Raw genomic sequence first — 20,216 nt, 5'->3', positions numbered from 1 at the left:
TGGCTGCTGGAACCCTGTGGAAATGGGTTTATGTGCTGGTTGAACAGCACAGGGGCATAGTGAAGCAGCAGACAGCCCAGTTTTATGTTCGTTCAGTGTGAGTTGTTAACACTGTACAGCTCGGACAGCAAAAAGGGAAATGAGATGAGGTTTCCCAAAGGAAATGGGCTCCACGGGCAGCCTTGCTGCTGGCTGGTCCGGCCATCGCCCTACCTGAGGAGCTGGGTGTGCAAGACTGGAACATGCCGGGGGGCTCCTGCCATTATGGACCGGTCACTGCCCCAGGTGAAGTATGCATTCTAATCTTCCCCCAAAAAATTAGAGTGAGTTACACAAATATTTATTTGTACTAAAAGTGAGTATTTTGTAGCAGAGTATCAAGTTCAGAATATATTAAATCATAAGATGCATCAGTTGAGGTACAAATTCCAGTCTCATGTCTTTAATAAATATACTATAAAAAAAACCTAGTCCATATACCCTATCTTAATCGGAGGTAATCGGTACACTATGCTATTTTTGAAAGGATAATATAAGTTACGTGTTTTGCTGTAACCATTTCGATTTACTGTGGTTGGCTTTTTTTTAACTGATTATTTTATGATGAACAGCAATAGCAATATTTTACTACTTTAAAATGACAAATATTGTGGTCATAAATGGGAGTATTGCTTTTGTCTTGCAGGTCCCTGCCAGAGGGCCCATGAGTGAAAGGCACGGGTGCTAGTGTGCTTTCAGCTACGGACGTGGGTGTTGCAGCATTTTTCTTGAGGTATAATGCAGCTTTGGGTTCCTTGCTCCAAATACTTTAAAAAATTACCCAAAACCACCCCAAGACAGGTAACAAAAAAGACTTTTTGCAGAAGTACTCCCAGTCACATGTAGTCTCGGACACTATACCATGGCCACAGCAAAACAGGTTTTAGCTTGCGATGTAACTCACTATCCTAAGTTACGAGCAGAAGCGTGATTGTACTGAGCATAGATCCGTTTGTAATTAAAACCAAAGTACAAGAAGAGGAGAGCGCTATTTCCGTTTCATTAGAAACACATTGTAACCGGTCCTGGGGCACCTACTAAAAAAAGGGGCAAGTACAAAAATAATCAGTTCAGGTTGTTGCAATAACTAAGTGCACAGCTGTTTTCCCCCCCTCCAAAAAAAACAACAAAACCACCCCACCCCTGCTCACGATGGCTGTGGAGGGGGCACGCTCTTTGCCCCTGGCACAGCGGGGCTGCAGGATCAGCCCTTTCCCTGGGAAGGGCCGCGCTGAGCGCAGGCGGGACGCGGAGGGGCAGGCAGGCAGCTGCGGGGCTCCCAGCCGTGCAGGGCATCGCGCTCGGGCCTCAACGACCACCACGACGTGCACTGGTGCCAGCGGGACGTGCTCAGGGTGAGATGCGGATGGGGCCAGGTAAAGCTTTGGAGTTGAGTCACACTGCTCAGACCCACTGGAGGGGAGGTCACTGCAAGAGCTGCAAGTCAGCAGAAAAGCCTCACACGCAGCAGCAAAGTCCATGTTGGGGGCAGGGGATGGGGAGAAGGTACGGTCTGCAGTAACTTTCCACTAGCCAGAGCTGGGAGCAGCACCAGCCACCCGCGCTCGGCTCAGCACTGTCACCCCTTGCACAGCAGCACCCCACAGATACAAAGTAAAAGCAGGCCACCTGTACCCACACCGGGCTGGGGGTACAGATGAGGGCAAGCGCTTGAGCCATCTCTTGCCTGGTTTACTGGCAAGACCTGCCTCACACTGTGCTTTTGCCGTTTTGCCTTTAATTCACCTTTCAGATGGGAGAAGCACGGGCAGAGGACAGGGGATCCAATCCTGCCATCTGGGAGGATACTCACAAAAGCATGTAAACAGCATCCCCAATTTTTGTATGCTGCCCTGAGCCTTCTCAGAGATCTCCTGCATTTTACGATGCCTCCGAGGGGAGGTTCCCCCACCCATGGACCCACCAGGCTGTGAGCACAGGGGTCATCACTGCACGGTCCCCACACAAAGCTGAACTTGGAGCACCAGTAACGCCCAGCCCAGGTTTTGTTTTGACCAGAGAGGTCAAGCAGGAGGAACCAAGGAAGGACAGTGAGCAGTTGTCTCGGCCACAAGGAACTGGTGACGATCAAGGCTGATTTAAAAAAATCCTAAAAAAAAGGGCATTAAAAAAATCCTGCGGTTTGTTAGCAAAAATTGTTCAAGGCACAACCTGGAGGGCAGTGACTGGATCTGAGCATCGAATGCCCATCTCCCCCTCTCACCCTGGCAGCAGCAACTGCTCCTCGCTTCAGCGGCTGCTCCTGCCTCTGCCCAGCACCGAGCGAGGGGCAGAGGAAAGGCACTTCTTCATTTCTAAGAGAACAGACACATTTTTATCCTGGTGCCGAGGTCCCAGCTCTGCACCAAGGGCCACTGTGCGGCCCTGGTGGCACCACAATGATCCAGCTGGCCTGTCCAGAGGCCGTGGTGGGCTTCCCGCAGCTATGCTCAGCAGGGAATGAAGGGCCCGCTGCCCCTCCCTTCTAGCTCCACAGGGATGCTCCCAGCAGCTTCAAGGGGACAAGGACCAGGCTCAAAGTACTTCTGATTAGTAAAAAACATTCTGACCCAGGCAGGGAAATCCCACAGTCAAAGCACTGGAAATGCCAAGTAATTGATCTGCGTCATAGGGAATCAATCAATTATTGCTCACTCTTAATACAAGTTATTTCTAGGGAGTAGGAGTAGTGTTAATTCTTTTTTTCCAGCGACTGGTAGTACTCAGTTAAGACTTTCCAAGCTTTGGGGGCCATGAAGCCATCTGGTGGGTTTTCACCTTCACGAGCAAGCTTCCTCATGCGTGTTCCTGAGATGAAGTCAAAATCGTTGTGCCTGCACAAAACAGAGACAGGGGTGAAATCAGCACAACTGCCCTGAGCAGCTCTGAGACCCCCAGCACAGCTCTTCTGCCGTGCCAAGTGCATGGTCAGAAACCTCCTGGCACCAGCAGCACCCGTCTGCAGCTTCACACCTCACACCCAGCTTCATGGGTTTACAGTTGGCAGCAATGGGGTTCTTCTTTCCAGTGGAGCTGGAGGTGAACATAACACGCTTCTCCAGCTGCAAAAGGCTGTATTTCTACTGCCACTTAGTTCCTAAACTGTGTTTCTTATCCTCCCTGGTGTCTAAAAATGCACACCTTTAGTTTCATGTGACCCATCCTTGAGGTGACGTCAGCTCTCAGAGGGGAAAGTGGGTGGTTTTCACAGGTTCTTTGGCCATTCCTCTCCTTAAGAGGAGCACCAACTGCTTTTCCCTCTCCTCTGGAAAGCTACAAGAGGGATGCAATCACAAACCACGTGCACTGCGTAGGCTGAAGAAACAGTGACGCTGCTGCCTGCATTACCTGTTTGGGTCATAAAAATCCATGGCCCTTTTCAGTTTATTGTAAGCAGCCACCCGGAAGGGGACAATTTCCACTGAAGTCAGGCCCGGCGCCATGCTGAGGACCTTCCCTCCCTGCGTGGGCTCATAGAGGTCCTTCTTGGTCTCAGGATGAGGCATGCCCGCAGGGTCGCGCCCCACAATGTAGAAATTGGCCCCAGCAATCATGCGAGCTCTGCAGTGCCACTGCACCTACGAAGGAGAGGCACAAGGAGCGTGGGCTGAGGGCTGAGCAGCAACCGAGCCGTCCGCTCCAACCTGCAAAAGAGATCCTGGCAATCCACATGCAGGAAGGAAGGAAGGAAGGAAGGAAGGAAGGAAGGAAGGAGCTGTGTCAGCAGCCTTGCTGCAGTTTCTCATAGCAATCAGACTGCCCAGAATCACCTTCCCTGCTTGGACCTGATGCAACGTCACAGTTCTCCTAAGGACATGTATTTCAAGGGAAACACTGCGGATGGGAACTGGTCCTGTTCCAATCTGGCAGCAAGTGGAGGTAGCGGTTTGCTTTTTGAACATGTGAAGACAGTGCCCACCAGCTGTTGAGTCCGACGCAGGCAACGGCTGCCCAAGCATCCCTCTCCTTCGAGGGAAGTTGAGCGCCTACCACTTTCATCCCACTAATTTAGGGCCAGAAGGGAAACCACTGGCAGCAAACAAATGAACAACCCTGCCCAAGAGAGAAAAAGGTCACAGCAGTGAAGTCTGTTTCTAGCCCCGTTCTCTCCAGGTCTCCACACAGCTTTTGAAAGCACTGGAGCCCATGGAGGCAAGCTCTGCAGGGAGACGGCTGCCCCAACAACCTGCAGGCAATCCATGGAGGGAGCTAACAGTGAGGCAATGGCCACTGACTCCCTTCCCTGTGTCTTTCTGGAGCTGCATGGGCAGGGCGGGCTGGCAGCAGGCAGCCCCACGGCCAGGCTTCACGCCTCGCTGCAGTAAGCAGCCGATGGCTACGTTACCTCTGTGGGGCCAGCGTAGAGCATGGGAGAAGGGAAGATGGCAACGATGGTCGACTTGGGGTCCAGGACTTGCTCCTCCAGTACTGCTGCATGCTGCTTCATCCGCCACTCCAGTGGGACATCGTCATCTTTGGTCCATCCTCCCAGAGGGTGCAGGAGAAGCACAGGGTTTTTGTAACCCCTCTCCAAAAGCTGGCACCTCGTGTCCTGCATGAGCAGCGCGTGCCCGTTGTGGACAGGGTTGCGCAGCTGAAATGCGAAGACAGCATCTAAAAGGGAAAGATTCAGAGGGTCACAGGCTTGTGCTGACCATCAGACCCTGCAGCTTCATTTACACACTATACATTTTGACACGGTCATAAGCTACATACGTCATAAGATGTGCGTCCTATCTTCACGTGAGTGAGGCCTTAAATACCTCAGATGAGTGTTTTATACATGTACAGTGCCTCTTCATCGCTCTGCCAAGTTTATTTTCATTGCACATGCTTCCCTCGGGGTCCATTTCAGCCCTATCAGCTCTCCTACAATGTTTTTACATACCACTGGGCACCTCCACCGAATTCTTAAGTGACCTGCCACCTCTCCAAGCTCAATGGCACCTTCAGGAAGGCAAACACTCTCTCCCCAAAGTGAGGGTGTGTCTGACACCTGCCAGCCTTCTGGGGCAGACATCTGGGAGAAGACACCTGAGTTGTCCCCCAGGCGTGAAGGCCAAGCACATCAGCGCAGGGCTTTAAATGCCCAAAGTGCGGAAAGGGGGGCTCCGACTGGCCAGGGAGGACACGAGCAGGATGTTACTGCTTTCCAGTCCCATGCTCAGAGAGGCTTATTGAGAACGCGGCCCGTCACAAGCACCATCCTCCACCAAGGAGACCCTGCACCACTTTTTGTGCTGTGCCCTGCATCCCTCTTACTGCTCACCCACTGGAGCAGTTCCATTTTGCAGCATACAGAAGCTATTTGGCAAGTGCAGTGAGCTTGAGAGCAAGTGATCACAGATCACACAAATCTCCCTGCGACAGGCAGGGCAAGAAGAGCCACGTCACCTGTGCTAACCCAGGGTACTCACCAGCATTCATTTCTCTAAACTTCTGCTTGAGAGCAAGTGGTGTCAGGCGGTACTGGTCCAGCCCATCATTCCATTTGATCTTCTCCAGCACGAGGAGGTCTCCACCAACCAGCCAGTCTCCACTCTCCATCACCATCTGTAAGTTACCCCACATGCATTATGCAGGGGACAGCAAAATACATCCTCTTCCCTTTCCCAGTCTCCTTTGAAAAATGGTAGGCTTGACTCTGCTTGTAGGGTTATCTTCCCTTCTCATTCAGCACATTGTAGGCAGAAAACATTCTTATGTACAGTGACCACGTGAACTGAATGCCATGAGCAGCACAGCCCCATAAAGCCAGGCATCAGCCACCGAATCCCCACCACTGCACCCAGCCGGGTGCTGGACCTCAGGTAGCCGGGGGTCTACAGGTTATGGCACAAGACCTTCCACCACCTCACTCTTTGCTCCTTCCTCCTGGAAATATGCAGGAGGAATAAGCCTGCTGCAAGGTAAGCAACTGCTGTTGAATAATTAAAAGAGGTATTTTAAGATAGGGGAAAAGAATTAACACAGCTTTAGCCTTTTTTAAGCAAACAGCTCAAGTCACTTGGTGTAACCTGGAGCTCTCCCTTTCTAGAGTAAGCGGGAAGGGATAAGCCATAAAGATATAACACCCTTGTGGCTGCCTGCAGGAAACAGCCAAATCGAGGAGTAAAATGGAGCTAAAAGGAGCACAAATTAGCAATCTGCAGCATTAGTGTTTGGCAGCATCACTGAGATCATCATACCCCAAGGGCAGGAAAAGTTTGGGGGCTAAGCTGGTGACACACTAAAAATGTTTGGATGTAGGCACACTGGTGAAGGTATCTGAATGAAAGAAGCAGCTCTTCAGCAGCAAACTCATTTTCCCTTTCAGCTTGTGCTTGTTATCTGATGTTCTTGTTAAGCAGCAATCACAGCGTTAACTTGTAAGCCTAAAAATTCAGTCCTGCCTGCTTGGGACATGATGGTTCCCAGAAAGTTCAGCTTGGAGAGCAGATAGAAGACCCATGGCCCTCGAAACCTTGGAAAAGTTCAGTTCTCCAGCCCTTGCTTGCATTTCCCATCCTGGCCAGGTTTCCCAGAGCAGCAAGGGAACAAACCTACCTTGACGTGCGGGTGCTTCACACATGTGGTGCCCCAGACGCGAGCGCAGCGCTCCTCCTTCCTGTGCTCGAAGTACTCGGGGTTCTTCAGGACGGCCACCCTCCGCCCTGCATAGCTGAGGGCCAGCGCCTCGCAGCCCTCCAGCCGCTCCTTGTCCTCTGTGGAGATGGGCAGCACGATGGGGATGCTCAGGTTGACAACGCCATCTGGCAAGAGATGGGGAGGATTTCAACATGACTCCAGCCCCGGGCACTGGTCTTGGGCACCGAGTAAACCGAGGTTTTCAGAGGCACACATTCTGCCTTCAGAGAGCCAAATTCTCCAGTATAGACTGGGGATTCACCATTGGTCATGTAAATTTATTCATTGCCCCATTTTTTTCTGCACCGCTAATAAATAGCAATGTTAGTGGAATACAAAAAGCTCCTTATCTTTGGGCCAGAGATGTCTGAAAGGCACCTGGAGCATTTCATTACTTTCTGTACTCTATCTCCCTGGGAAGATTGGTTCATCTCCAGTTAGCTTGTTGTAAAGTCTCTGAAAAATTCAAACGTACTTGGAAAATGCAACCCTGGATATAACCCCTACCTCCTCTGCCAGGAGAACAACCTGTATTAAGATGGCTCCAACTTGGTGTTCCCTGGGGCATCTCATTCCCTGCACACCTCCTGAACTGCCTCTTCCAACGGGAAAAATACTGTCATGCTTTGCTTTGTTACTTTTTTTTCCCTGGATATCTCTATACTGTTACTCCTCCTCCTTTCCATCTCTGCAAAGTCCATTTGTATTCCGTTTTCTGTGTGTGCACAGCAAGTCTACATTTGCACCTGTAGTTTCTAATTTCAGCACTGTCCCTAAATACCTCAAAGTCATGTTGGTTTCCCCCCCACTCCCCCAATTTCCCAGTCCTCCACTAAGGTCTTCTCATTTCTCCTTGGATATCCTGGTATTAATATAGAAGAATCAGTCTCTCCTGTGGGTTTCCATTCACAAACAAGAATGAACAAATCACGGATTCAATTTGTTCTGATCTGACTGAAATAATTTTGGACTCTTGAGAGTCTTCATTTGAGGATTTTGACTATGATGTAGATTTTTTTAAAATCTTTATTAAAATGTTTGCATTTACTTTTAATTCACAACTAGGTATCACTCGTCTGCCAGACAGCAATTTCAAGCACCTTCATGAATAATCACAGCTATAGTCACATGGGATCCAATCAATATCAACTTTGCACATTTACATTATATTAACCAGTGATCAGTCAACAAAGGCAGCATGGAAAAAGCTGAATTATGAAACCAAATAATGATGCTGAAACGGAGATTCTTCATTCTTCATTTCCAAATGCAAGGTGCAGCGTTAAAAAAGATAAATCACTTCAGCAAAGGCAATTACAAAATTACACAATTGGGATTTTTTTGAAGACTGGTCGGTAGGACACGGGGTATGCCGTGCCACTTTAACTGGCTGAATCACGGCCGTGGCTGTGTTTAGTCTTATTATTTTTTATATATTTTTTTTAAGTCTCAAAAAATTATTTATAGCAAAAAAATCTAGATTGGAGTAATTTCTGTACAGCCTAAGAACAGTTTACATACATACCAGCTACAAAGCGATTCCTTCCTGGGAGAATACAAACACAATTAAGATAATTAACACTCACGGGCAGCAGTTACAGTAGCCATTTCAAGAACCAAAGCTGCTCATTTAAAACCTCCAGCAAGCACCGCCTAACCACAGGCAGGGTGCCTGCTGGCACGGCCACGGTGCCCCAGGGTGCTGCCCCAGCCTCTCTGGTGCTCGCCCGTCCAGCATGGGTCGCATTGGCCAGGAGCCACGTACTGCACCTGCGCTCTCACTGTCACCCTGTCCCAACAGAGGCACATGTCGCAGAGCGCTGAGTGCTGGAGACTCTGCGGCACTCCTGCTGGCTGCCCTACGATGAGCAGATCCACCTTTCTTCCTGGTGGCCATCACGCCTCTACACAAAGCACCTCATCCACCCAACTGTTGGAAATATCAAGGTGGGATTTGCCGCTCAAAGTCCAAGCAAGAGGAGCATGAACTTGTACAAGTCCACCAAATTGCAACCCTTCCAGGCACAGCTGGAGCTGCCCAAAACATCACCTGCACCCCAGGAGAAAAGGGCTGGACCAATGACTCTGGAAAGACCAGCCTCAAACGTCTCTTTGGCAACGCTGCACCCCAGCCTTGGCACCATGAGATGGAAACCCTCCACTGTTTCCTAAAGCTCTTCTAAGCAAACCAGGGATGTTCTCCTTCCTGCCTAGATGTCATCCTGTGGGCCTGACCACGCAGATGTTGAGTTTGGAGTCTCTGTAGAGACAAGGTGGACTGGGTACTGATGTTGATGCCCTCTACTACAAAGAGCTTGCTCTAGAGAATTCATCTCCCTCCAAAAGCTGGTGTCCTGAGCTTTGTCCCTGATACTGCGGGGCTCTACAAATCCTGAATGAATGCCCATGGACCCCAGAGGAGCTGTGCCCAGTCCTGACGACAGGCTGGGGGGGAGGGGTGGGCAACAGAAGAACAGATGTTCTCTGAGATGAGCCCCCGGCACAAAGTGCAGAGCTCTGGAGCAATGTGGTCATTACAGGGCTCCTCTGCAACCTCGTCAGGCACAACAGGCAGCTCAAGGACCACAGATCGGGGTCTGATAAGAAGGACATACGCTTTTGAACACTGTTTGCACACCAGGCAGGAGGTAAAAGGCTATGACATGTCCAAAAGCAGAAGCCTCCCCCCACCCAGACACTCCTCCAGTCCAAAGCAAGCAGTCCTGAGCTTTGCACCTGCTGCATGGTGCCCAAATCCTAGGAACAGCAGCAAATCACTGCCCCTGCCCCACGTGACCATGGGAATCTCTAGAAGGAGGGCAAGATTGAAAGGGACTTGCTCATCGAGATCCCAAATCCCTGAGGCCAGAGATGGCTCTCAAGTTTACAAAACTCAAAGTGAGCACCCTGTGTGCATGTGAAGTCACAGCAACAGCATCTACAGCTGAAAAAGAGGACAGAAATATCTACCACCCTGGTCTCATCTACAGCTGAGATGATCACTGCCTGAATACTCTACCTTTTCTAGGGATGAAGCACCTCTAACATGCTGCTAATGGATAGATAAACGTGATCTATTTCACATTACGGTAATGGATAAGCAGGAAAACGGGAAGAAAAAAAAAGTGAAATGAGGCTCTGCTCCTGTTTCCAAGGAACAGCTGTCTTCTCCTCCCACCTCGAATTTAGCCTGGCAGCCTCCCTGCTTTCTTGGCTTTGGGTTTGCATCTTTATTTATCCTGGTATAACAGAGCATGAAAAGAGCTACACAATGGCTCCTGAACCGTTGGACTGGCACTGTGCAAGGTATCAAAGCTGTGAGCCAGGGCCCTGGCCATAGTACAGTGAACTTTGTCACCTTTCGTAACCTTTGCGGCCTGGCTTCCTGGCCCCTGTTGGTCCTTTATTAGCTCTTGCATTTAACATGTGAGAAGAAAGAAGGACAACACAGCCAAGCATTAAGCTTTTCTGTACGGCTGCCTGCCGAGCCATGGCAGGGTAAGCACCGTGTCCCGCAGCAGCTTGGCAGCCAGCGTTAACGCAAAGCGTGGGGATTCGTACCATTCAGCAGGGTGCCAAAATGGATCACTTGCAAGTACTCTGCCTCGCGCATGAATCCGGTCAGCGGAGTGGCCCAGCCTTCACTCAGCACCTGCACCCACTGCAGATCCAGCTGCAAAACAAACCCAAATGGCACTCCTGTCACCAGGTCACACTCAGAGGTTGTTTTTCCTTCCCTTCTGCTGCAACAGCACTCACATTTGTTTTGCTGCAAATACAGGACATTCATGAAGGGGGAGAAAGCCACTGGGGGTTAGTTTGGGGGTTTAGTAAGCCAGACTCACATACTTTCATAGCACAACTGCTTGCAGGGCTGTACTAACGCAACGAAGGAGACTGACAGCCCGGGCTTGCTACAGCACAGGGTGGAGACACAGCAGAAAATGGCTGAGGATCAGGACCGCACTTCAGCTCGCCAGAAACCACAGCCACAGAAGAACACAGCCATCAGAAGAACGTAGCCCCCTACAGCAACACCCTTGTCGAAACTTCTACCCTTTCAACAGCTAAATAATGACTGAATCACAGCACAGCATCTATGCGTGACGATACCTTAGTGATCTCGACGGATGGCAGCATCTCTGCTTCAGCTCGGACACTACTGAGTTTATTTTCAGGTACAAATAGCTCAAGAACATCCTTAATTGAGCTGTGAGGCACTATATTCTGAAAGAGAGAGACAGAGAGCAACTGTAAGTAGCATGTTGGTTTTTAAGTGCACACCAAAGAGCCAGTATCTGAAAGCACGTTTACAAAGCTGCTGGCGGTGGTGGCATAAAAATGACCTACTTGTGTCTGGAGGAGCTCCACAACCTGCTGAATACATTCAGACACCGACGCAACATTCGTTTTCAACACTAGTTCAGGAGATTCAGGCTTCTCATACTCTGAGTCAATCCCCGTGAATCCTACAGACAATTAAACCCAAACTAAATTTATTTAATGTAATACTCGGTGCCCTAGAGCCAACAACGCTGTACAAACAACAAGCAAGCATTCAACCATACGGGGTACTGTAAGTGACACTCATGACAGTGAGATTAGGGAAACAGGATACTGTTGTGTTCTATAAAGAGCCTTTAGTAACCCACCTCTACATGCAGAGCTGCAACAAGAATCTATCCGACACATTGGAAAGCAAAAGGCAAAATAAGAGCTCACTCTTCCATACCTTTGATCTCTCCAGCTCTTGCCTTTTTGTACAAGCCCTTCACATCTCTGCTTTCACAAACATTTAGAGGAGCATCTACAAAGATTTCAAAGAAAGGAAGTCCAGCTGCCTCATGAATTTTCCGTGCATTTTGACGATCCTGTTAGAAGAAAGAAGGGAAAATCATTCGTGTCTGAACTGCAGCAAGCACCTTCCCACTACATGACGTGCCCTGGAATTCAACACAGATAAATTAATCTCTGGTATAGATATATTAAATTTACACTAATTCTAATAAGGGTTTTTCATGTCCCTTTACTCCATTTCTTTAAATATAATTAAGAAAAATAATTTTAAAATCTACAACTTCGATCTATTATCAGCTGTTGCCATGTGAAACATCAAGAAGATCTCTTCACTGAGCAGGACAGCAGAACTTTAGAATGTGAATAATCATCTGCCCTGTGTCGAAAAAAAGGAACTGCTTGTATCAGCTTGATAATAGCAGCTACTTGGTATTCTCAGGAAGCGTAAAAACACAACCAATACTTCTTCAGAGCAGTGATAGCACTATGACAGGCTATTGTTTCTATGCCTCTTTTCTGCCTCCTAACAAGTTAATAATAGGAGCCTCTGCAGGGAGATTTTAAACTCCTCTTTGCTTTTAATAAGTAACACTGAAATTATTCAAAGAGGTCACATCAAACTGCCCTCCAGAAATCTGTACTGATTGTGTATAGTTCTGTGTATTGGTGGCATTTTCCAAAAGAACAGAGAAGTCAGAAGGAGCATCTGATGGCATATATAGGAAGTCCTCTACGTAAATCTCCCTTCCCTAAGAACAATCACGAGATCAAGGCTGCCCAGAAAAGAGCAGAATATCATGCAGTGAGTTTACCTTTGTAAAAGGAGAAATGAAACTAGTTATGCAGACAAGCCCAGCATCAGCAAACAGCTTGGCCACCTCTGCAATGCGGCGGATGTTCTCCTCGCGGTCCCCAGCCGAAAACCCCAAGTTTTTATTCAAGCCATGGCGAACATTATCACCATCCAGGGAATAGCAAGGGATGCCATGAGAGACCAAGTACTCTTCCAAAGCAAAGCCAATGGTTGTCTTGCCAGCTCCAGAAAGACCTGTTGGAGACAGAAAAGGGACGGTCAGGTCTGAGGCCAAAAGAGTGGAAATGAAAGTGTAACACAGTACCTCCTGGGACGCTGGCAACTAAACTCCTTCTCTCTGAAGTTGTTTTAGGAAGGAATGAGGTAGGGCAGTTGGATTAATCTTTTTAGCACACAGTTACTACACAGAGCCCTGCTCAACCCTTCTTATTGAAGGGGTGACACTAATGGCACGAGAAAAGCTGCTGTATCCCAACATCTGGAAGGGCTCAACCCAGCAGTGCCATAAAAGTACCTCTTGCTGGCCCATGGTAGGTACCAGTAAGTAAGGGAAGCTTGAAAGGATGCTGTTGCCTGTAACTCCCTGAGCATCTTCCTCTTCCTCCTCTGGTTCGCCCTATGAACAGCAAACTGCTCTCCCAGACTGAACCCAAGGAGACATTCTTGTCACAGCTGTGTGGGATGGGACGGGGGGCCCTCTGCATCCACAGACACTTCCTTCTGCAGGAGCAGCACCCACAGATCCATGCTGGCAGGAGCAGGATTATTGTGTAGACAAACAGCACATCTTCAGTTGCCCACGTCTCCGGGAGTCATTAGCCAGAAAGACAACAATCCAAAACAAGGTGGTGGTTTCCCATCCCAGCTCCATTCACTTGCACAAAAAGCACTAGCTACTGGCTGTGTCAGAAAGTGGCAAGCGCACCTGAGGCACCAAAAATTTCCCTTGGGTGGGGATCCGTGTGTTGAAAACTCCTTAAGATGGAAGAGGACCTTGACTTAGGAGAGTCCAAACACCACACTTGTCTCAAGAAACACTTAGCCTTGGAGAATCTCCTATGGAAAGAGCACCACCTGCCACCTGTTTTTATATCCTTTGCATGGCACCTACTATTGACCACTCATGCAGACAAGACTCTGGGCGAGGTGGACTTTTGGTCTGATGCAGAACAGCCATGTTTGTGCTGGAAAGGAAACCTGGTTGGGCAGAGATGAATCCTGCTGGTTGTGCCTTCGGTTTTTGTAGTACAACAGACTTAACTCAGTTCTCCTGAGATGGCAATGTAGGCCATCCAAATGCCCTTCCATTTAATCCGTACAGTCCATGCAATGCAATGTCCTTCCATACAGTCTCTTAAAATGAAACTGGTAAGAAGTTAGGACACCACTGTCTACTTCCAAGAATAACCACCAGACAGAGAAGCTCAAACCTTTCAGACAGAAGATTTCTGAGCAATATTCACAAAAGACAGAAATTGCCTTGGATAGGCTTTTTGGCTTCAGAAATTTTATTAAAGCAGATTAGGTGTTGGCCTTCTTTTCGAAACTGAAGAGGGAACAAAATAGAAATGTGTTTTAATACAACATCTAGGACGTAAGCTGATACGAAGGCAAATTAGAATGGCTTTACAAACCCTTCCATGTATGCCTTTCAACATCTTCGGGCAGTCAAAGGAAATGCCAATATTTAATAAGCAAAGAAACAGCTGGACAAGTGGCAAAAGACAGAGTTGTATAAATATTAGTGGAGCAAATTAAATGCAATTGTCATTTCTAGCAGCCCCTAATCCCCAAACAATCTTTCAAAGCAGAAGAGAAGGGCAACACATCGGAAGGCATACAAACCAAGAAATAACAGAAGAAACCTGTAAGGGCTGAGCAAGGAATTGCTTCCAGTGTGACTCACTCTCTGGGAGTCTTCAGACGAGACAACTGCCTTGTGCTGCTCACAAGGTCACTTTAAACACAGTAAACCTAGGTGTCTAATGAACTTCCCACTGATTCAAAAGGAAAACATCCACATGCTGTTTTGGACAACCCTGGGCATGTTTCACTGTCAAGGACTGGCTGGATTTGAGCCAAAGCTTCCTCAGCTACACACTTGGGAACAACAAGTGCAACCCTTAGGGCTTCTGACATGTTCAAAGGAGCCTGATAACAGCTGTGAAATTCATAAAAACATTAGTTATGGGCAGTAGCTTCCAGGGAGAATATCTTGCTGTGCCAGCACTGCGTGTCAGTGTTTCCCACGTGTAAATGTTTTGCAATTCCCAGCTCAAAAGGAATGCTGACGTTTCCTGTGGATCCCCAATCTCCACCTCTGAGCCATACTCATGTATGCAGGTGGGTTTCACACATTAAGCCACACTTTCATGCCTAGACAAAATACCTGTTAGCCAAACGGTGCAGCCTCGAAATCCACCCCTGGTACCAACGACTTGTCCTCTCTTACTCCTGCTGACATGATGGGCTTGGTAAACCACATTGGTTGATCCCTGATGAAAAAGCAAAACAAAACACTTTTGTTACCTCATTGCTGTGGGTACAAAAGAAAATCTCAGCTGGGACTAATATAAAGGAGAGAAATGCAAATTCATTAAAAATCTGCATGGGCCATTGCAGCGAACTTTGGCAGCTTGGTACTTTGGTGTAAGTTGGATTTCTGTCTGAACAACGCAGACTTGTTGGAGTGCTTCTGATGGCAATGCCTTTGTGTCTGTCACTGCTGGCAGCGGCAGCAGGTGACTTGCTTTGCTGCAGGAGTGCTGCCAGGTGACTGATACACCCGCGAGCAGGCAGGGGAGGACACTGAGTCCTGCAGAGACACAGGCAGCACACTCCCTGCCTCTTTGGCATTTTAAAATATAGGCAGACTCCCCTATTATTTTAATTATGCTTGCAAAACAAAAGCAACTTAGGTGCTAATTTATTTTCCGTGTTCAATGTAACACGGCTGCTTAATAATTGCAGCTGAGGCAAGAAGCGGCAACACAACAGGGCCAGGACCCAGCCGGGGAAGATGGTGGGATCACAGAAACCACCACCCAACATGCACACATGCACTCCTGGCGCAAACAAGGGACCAGCACAATGCTGAGCCGCAGGCTTGAATTTTGGTGCTTCCTAACACTGACCCACTGCGGGCAGAGCAGCCCCAGCCTCTCTGCTGGGACACAGACTAAAACAGCTCATCTGTGCCCTGCAGCTCCAGCAACAATACTTTGACAAAGATTTTTTGCACATATGAGACCTTATTAATTGTGAGGATTACACTTCCAACTGAGGCATCCAGAGGAAAAGTCTCAGGAGGGTCTGAGGATATAAACGTTTTCTCCACAGCCAGATTCTGCAGGACCATAGTTTATCTGTTTCATGTCATCAGTACGAGAGTGGGTCTCGGCTTTCCCATGATTTACTTCTCGCTATGTAAATATTTCTACATCTGAAGTCACAGCAGGGAAGCGATTATCTTTCATTTATCGAAGAAAAAAAAAATTAAAAAGAGGAACGGGAGAGACAATAAAGTAAAAGGTCACTTTTAAATGTGTTAGCAAAATACATAGTTTCTTTCCCCGCCCCCCTCCCCCCCCCCATCTGCTTGCAGGGCCATTAACACTTTAACATGATTCAGTAAAGGTATAAGCATTCACTGGAGACTTGGTATTTTGTATGCAAGAGAGGACTCTGCCTGCACAGAAATGTGAGTGAAAGTTACTCCATAACAGAAGAGGAAAAATACCCTCCTCTCCTCACCTGTGTTCATTACTAACTTTCAGAGAGACCAGCATCCCAGTAAAGACCAATCTCCCATCACAGAGATTTAAAACTGTACTCAGAATTTCACGCCCATTTTCAATTCAGTTTTAGTAAAAGGCTCCAAAATTAGCCTCTTTATGCCTGCAAATTTGCCATCTGCAATTGCTTGTGGGCACACAGAACAGCCACTCCACTCCAGAACATTTTTAACATACTGGTAAGAATAGCTGTGTCCAAAATAATCACAATAATGATCATAAAACTCAGCTTCAAGGTTAACTCTCGGCAAACCTCAACATCGGTGCCACAACTGCGAGATTCCACAGGAGGAAGCTCTGGGAGGGAGAAGCAATTGCTCCAGAGCTGGCCCAAGCTGACCAGTCCCCACCCCATGCCACCACTGCACAACTTGACAGTAAGTCCTGGACTAAAAAAAGGTTTTCGGGGTTGTTGTCTCAGCCACCTCCAGTACCCACTCCAGGATTCTGACTTCCCTTTTTTGTTGCCGCAGCCACCAGGGTGGGTCCCTGACACCGCTTCTCCCTTCCACGGTCATTTCAAAGGATAAAATCAATTACTGGGGGGTTGGAGTGTAGTGGATGGACAAGACACCGTCTGAAACACAGAGCCTAGGTACCACAGCAAAACAAAAGCAAAAAATGAAAACCTCTCTAGACCTGACCCTGAAAAAGTGAGTGAGCCCAACACATCCTCAGAAAATAAAAGGTAAGTGACTCAGGAAATAAAAGGTAAGTGACTCAGGAAATAAAAGGTAAGTAGCCCAAGATTTGGTTTTGGGGTTTTGTTCTATTTTGGTTTTTTTGCAGGGCATTGTCAAAAGTCTGGCTTAACATTGTGAGCTTGCAAAGGTGAGACAGCACTACCGTGGTTTAATTTTCACCTGTCTCCAGGGGTTCAGGGTTTGGCAGTGAGACTAAATGAGCACACACAGAAGATCCAGCTGACAAAAATAATCCCTTCTCTCAAGACGCATGGGTGTGTTTCTGCTGTGTTTACTCCTGGTTGAGCTCTGGCACAGCTCTGAAATTATGTGTCGCCTGGCCAAGGACACTCAGCAAAGCACGAGTGCCCAAACTCACCTTCCTAACAACTTGCCACCGCTCTGCCCTGCAGCAAAACCTTCCCTGCTGCAGTGTATCACCTGCCCAGTGGTTATACACCTCTCAAGTGGAGCACTCCAAGAAACGTGAAATGGGTACTTTGCAATTTGTTCGCAAACCACAACAGACAAGACTGGTATTTCTGCGTAGAGAAATGAACCTGCACACCTCAAATCTCTCTTTCATATCCTCTGCATCAGGATGAACTCCAGCCGCACACTTGCTTTTCCAAAATGTTGATCTGCTGGATCTGTCCTGCAGGAGATTAACTACGGTAACATCCGAGCCTCGGGAAGATGCAGGAACTAACACACTCCTACGTGGCTGACTTAACAAGATGGTTTTGTTAAAAGCACGTGTTGCTGCGCCGTAAATCTGCACTATGCATGCATCTCGGAGCTTTTGTTTTGCATGCTGGCTTCTTCTGGAGCTTGGGAAAGCATCACTAAGGGCATTTTTGCAATTCAGCAATTCTGTCAGATCTCTCCTATCTGCTGGGGCCTCCGGACAGCACCAAATCCCTCTGATTTTTCTGCTGTGTTAATAATCTTGCCTGTAAACTCTTCCTAACCCTGAGCAACTGCTTGCCCCATGCCAACTCAAATTCTTGTCGCCAGCTATGCCAAAAGTTAAAAAAGACTGAGAGAAACACGAGCATGCGGCAGACGGCTGGGCTGGCAGCTTGCTTGGCCGGGAACAGACTGTTCAGCAGGAAACACGGACTTCTCACCTAATCATCCACCAGCTGGGACATGGCTTGCGAATCCAGATCTGAAGCACGATCAAATGGAGTGAAGGCACCACCAAAAACAGGCTACAATGGCCCAAGAGCAAACCTTGGAGAAACTTCATCTAGGAACAGCATATACTGCAAGACCATTGGAAGCCAGAGATAAGTGGTGCATGGGGTTTAATCAGATGCAGGGCTACCCTACCAATTTTATTCTCAGCTTTTAACCTCATCATCATAAACCAATCATAATTAAAAGAGATAATCCAATCATCATCACAACACACTCACACCTGGATGTTGGGCCACACAGTCCACATAATTTAGGGACAGTGGTAAGCATTCCTTGCAATAATCTAGATCAAAGAAGCAAGGTTTGGGAGAAGAACCTCTTGCCTATAATTCAGCCCCAAACAAAGCTCGAAGCAAGGCAAAAAATGACCTGGCAGCATCTCCACAAAAAAAGCCATGCAGCCTCTGGGAGCCAGATGGTTAAGGACACTGCCATGCTCTCTCCTTTCCTTGAAGATCTGCTATTTCACCACGTCTGCATGATCTCAGTGCTCAACCCACCCTGTCTTACATCATCCAGGAAATGAGAAAAAAATAAAGACATGGCTCCAAACCTTGTACTGAGGCTGCAGTGGACCAAGAAGCCAAATCCTAACTCTGCTTTCGGCCTTCCCTCCTACTGAACCTTTTCACAAAGTTGACAAACTGGGAGACACCAAGTTCTCTGGTGTATTTAAGATCAGGTTTGACTGAGCTACCTGCCAAGTGTCTCCTGGCCTGGCTTCCAAAAGAAAGGAAGTTTTTTGGCCGCCACCCTGGGGACAAGATACTCCCCTGCTCTGTGAAAGCGGGTTGCAGACAGAAGCAGCCGGCTTTTCCTTGGTGCTCCTCCTGAACAAAGAGATGTGACCTCTGAGACAAGAGAGTCCACCATAGCACAGACCTGCTGAAAATCAGGAAACATCAGTGAGCTTCCACTGTTCGTGGCATCTGAAAAAGCACCCTCAGCTCGTAAGTATTTGGCCCCAAAAGGGAGCAGCTGTGCTTGCCCACAAAAACTGAAAGTTGCGTGTGACTATCCAGAGAGGAAGTATTATCAGGGAGTACATTCTCCTCTCTCATCTGATAGCTAAATGCACGATATCTGTGGGACCTCTCCCAACCATTGCCAACATCTGTGGGGAGCAGAACCACTGCACATTTAACAGAAAATACACTAGATGAACAACATTTAGGGTTGTACCAACAAATTACACAGATGATTTGCCATCTTCTACCAGAAATTCAAGTACATATGAACTCTGGTCCTTAGGACACAAGAGAGCATCTCCTCCTGCCCCACCTACCCATTCTTTAGCCAGCATCTCCACAGCTGCATAACGAACGCAACCAGGGCGAGTATCAAGTACGAGTGCCACATCCCACAGCTGAGGGGTGGAAATGAAGGATAAAGGACGGGAGCTGAGCAGGACATTCAAGAGATCCTCTAAGTGCATACAACATTCTCAGGCCAACCCTTGCTCAGCCATCCACAGAAGGCAGAGCTCTCCAGTGTTGCAGGAGGAAATATTTGTCATTAGAAAGTGGTGCTGGTCATCATGAAGGCCAATAAGGTCTAAACCAATGTCCTTATTGTGCCCTTAATTCCCCTCTGCCACTGCAGGAGTATCGCTGCCTGCTGTAGCTGGCACAGGCAGGGTACTGGAAGCTGTCCAAGAGCCACAGCTCGTGGCAAGCTGCAGCAACATCCCACCCCAGAGGACTCCCTCCTAAAAACACAGCACAGATCAGCCCAAGAATGAAGCCAGCAGAGAAATGCTCTTGTAGCGCAGTGCTATTCAGGGCATGTTAGTCACACGTCCGGCTCACTTAGCACAAGGGCCAGCCTCATACAAACACAGTTAACGTCCAGCTGGCAGCTGGCAGTGCTCGCAGCCCCGGGGAAACCCTGACCCAACAGCGAGGGTAGGGTCAGGACTCCCCCAGCTGCGTTTTTATTTATAGGGCTATTTCACATCATTAGGAATATGATTCATTTTTTTCCAGACAAGTATTTAATACACACCCTATTTTGGTACTGCAGCCTGGACATCTTTCTAGGAGGAGGGAAAAAAAAAAAAAAAGTAGAGGCTTTCAAAATGTTTTCAGCTGATCATACTTGTGAATGGTAAAATAGGCTTTTAAAATGATAAAATGATCAAGCCAGCTCTTAAGTTTGAAGTCACACACTTGCTTAAGCCTCCAGAGACTGATACAACTTACTGTTTAAAAACTCCTACCAAATCCTGCCATCATAGTAAAAAAAAAAAAAAAAAATCAT

At 47.9% G+C, this 20,216-nt stretch overlaps 1 protein-coding gene across 10 annotated transcripts in view; it reads right to left on the bottom strand.

The window, feature by feature from the left end:
- Positions 1-324: 324 nt before the first annotated feature.
- PAPSS2 (3'-phosphoadenosine 5'-phosphosulfate synthase 2) overlaps positions 325-20,216 on the bottom strand; it is a 48,822-nt gene continuing 28,930 nt past the window's right edge. For 6 of the 10 annotated variants that reach the window (XM_037399857.1, XM_037399863.1, XM_037399861.1 and 3 more), the window contains 12 exons: positions 15,528-15,746; positions 14,667-14,772; positions 12,276-12,511; positions 11,399-11,537; positions 11,017-11,135; positions 10,780-10,893; positions 10,228-10,339; positions 6,586-6,791; positions 5,457-5,592; positions 4,385-4,653; positions 3,388-3,617; positions 325-2,873 (listed from right to left, as the gene is read on the bottom strand). In XM_037399857.1, coding sequence (XP_037255754.1) covers positions 2,732-2,873; positions 3,388-3,617; positions 4,385-4,653; positions 5,457-5,592; positions 6,586-6,791; positions 10,228-10,339; positions 10,780-10,893; positions 11,017-11,135; positions 11,399-11,537; positions 12,276-12,511; positions 14,667-14,772; positions 15,528-15,635 — 1,917 coding nt within the window. In that variant the 5' untranslated portion in view covers positions 15,636-15,746 and the 3' untranslated portion in view covers positions 325-2,731. Of the gene's footprint in view, positions 2,874-3,387; positions 3,618-4,384; positions 4,654-5,456; positions 5,593-6,585; positions 6,792-10,227; positions 10,340-10,779; positions 10,894-11,016; positions 11,136-11,398; positions 11,538-12,275; positions 12,512-12,791; positions 13,631-14,666; positions 14,773-15,527; positions 15,747-17,884; positions 20,181-20,216 lie in introns of those variants that run through there. The other 4 variants (XM_037399858.1, XM_037399864.1, XM_037399865.1 and 1 more) reach the window with 4 other exon arrangements.

Source organism: Falco rusticolus, chromosome 9 (genome assembly GCF_015220075.1).
Source record: "Falco rusticolus isolate bFalRus1 chromosome 9, bFalRus1.pri, whole genome shotgun sequence".
Taxonomy (NCBI): Eukaryota; Metazoa; Chordata; class Aves; order Falconiformes; family Falconidae; genus Falco; species Falco rusticolus.
The sequence above is the reverse complement of the archived record's forward strand: the minus strand, read 5'-3'. Positions and strand labels throughout refer to the sequence as shown.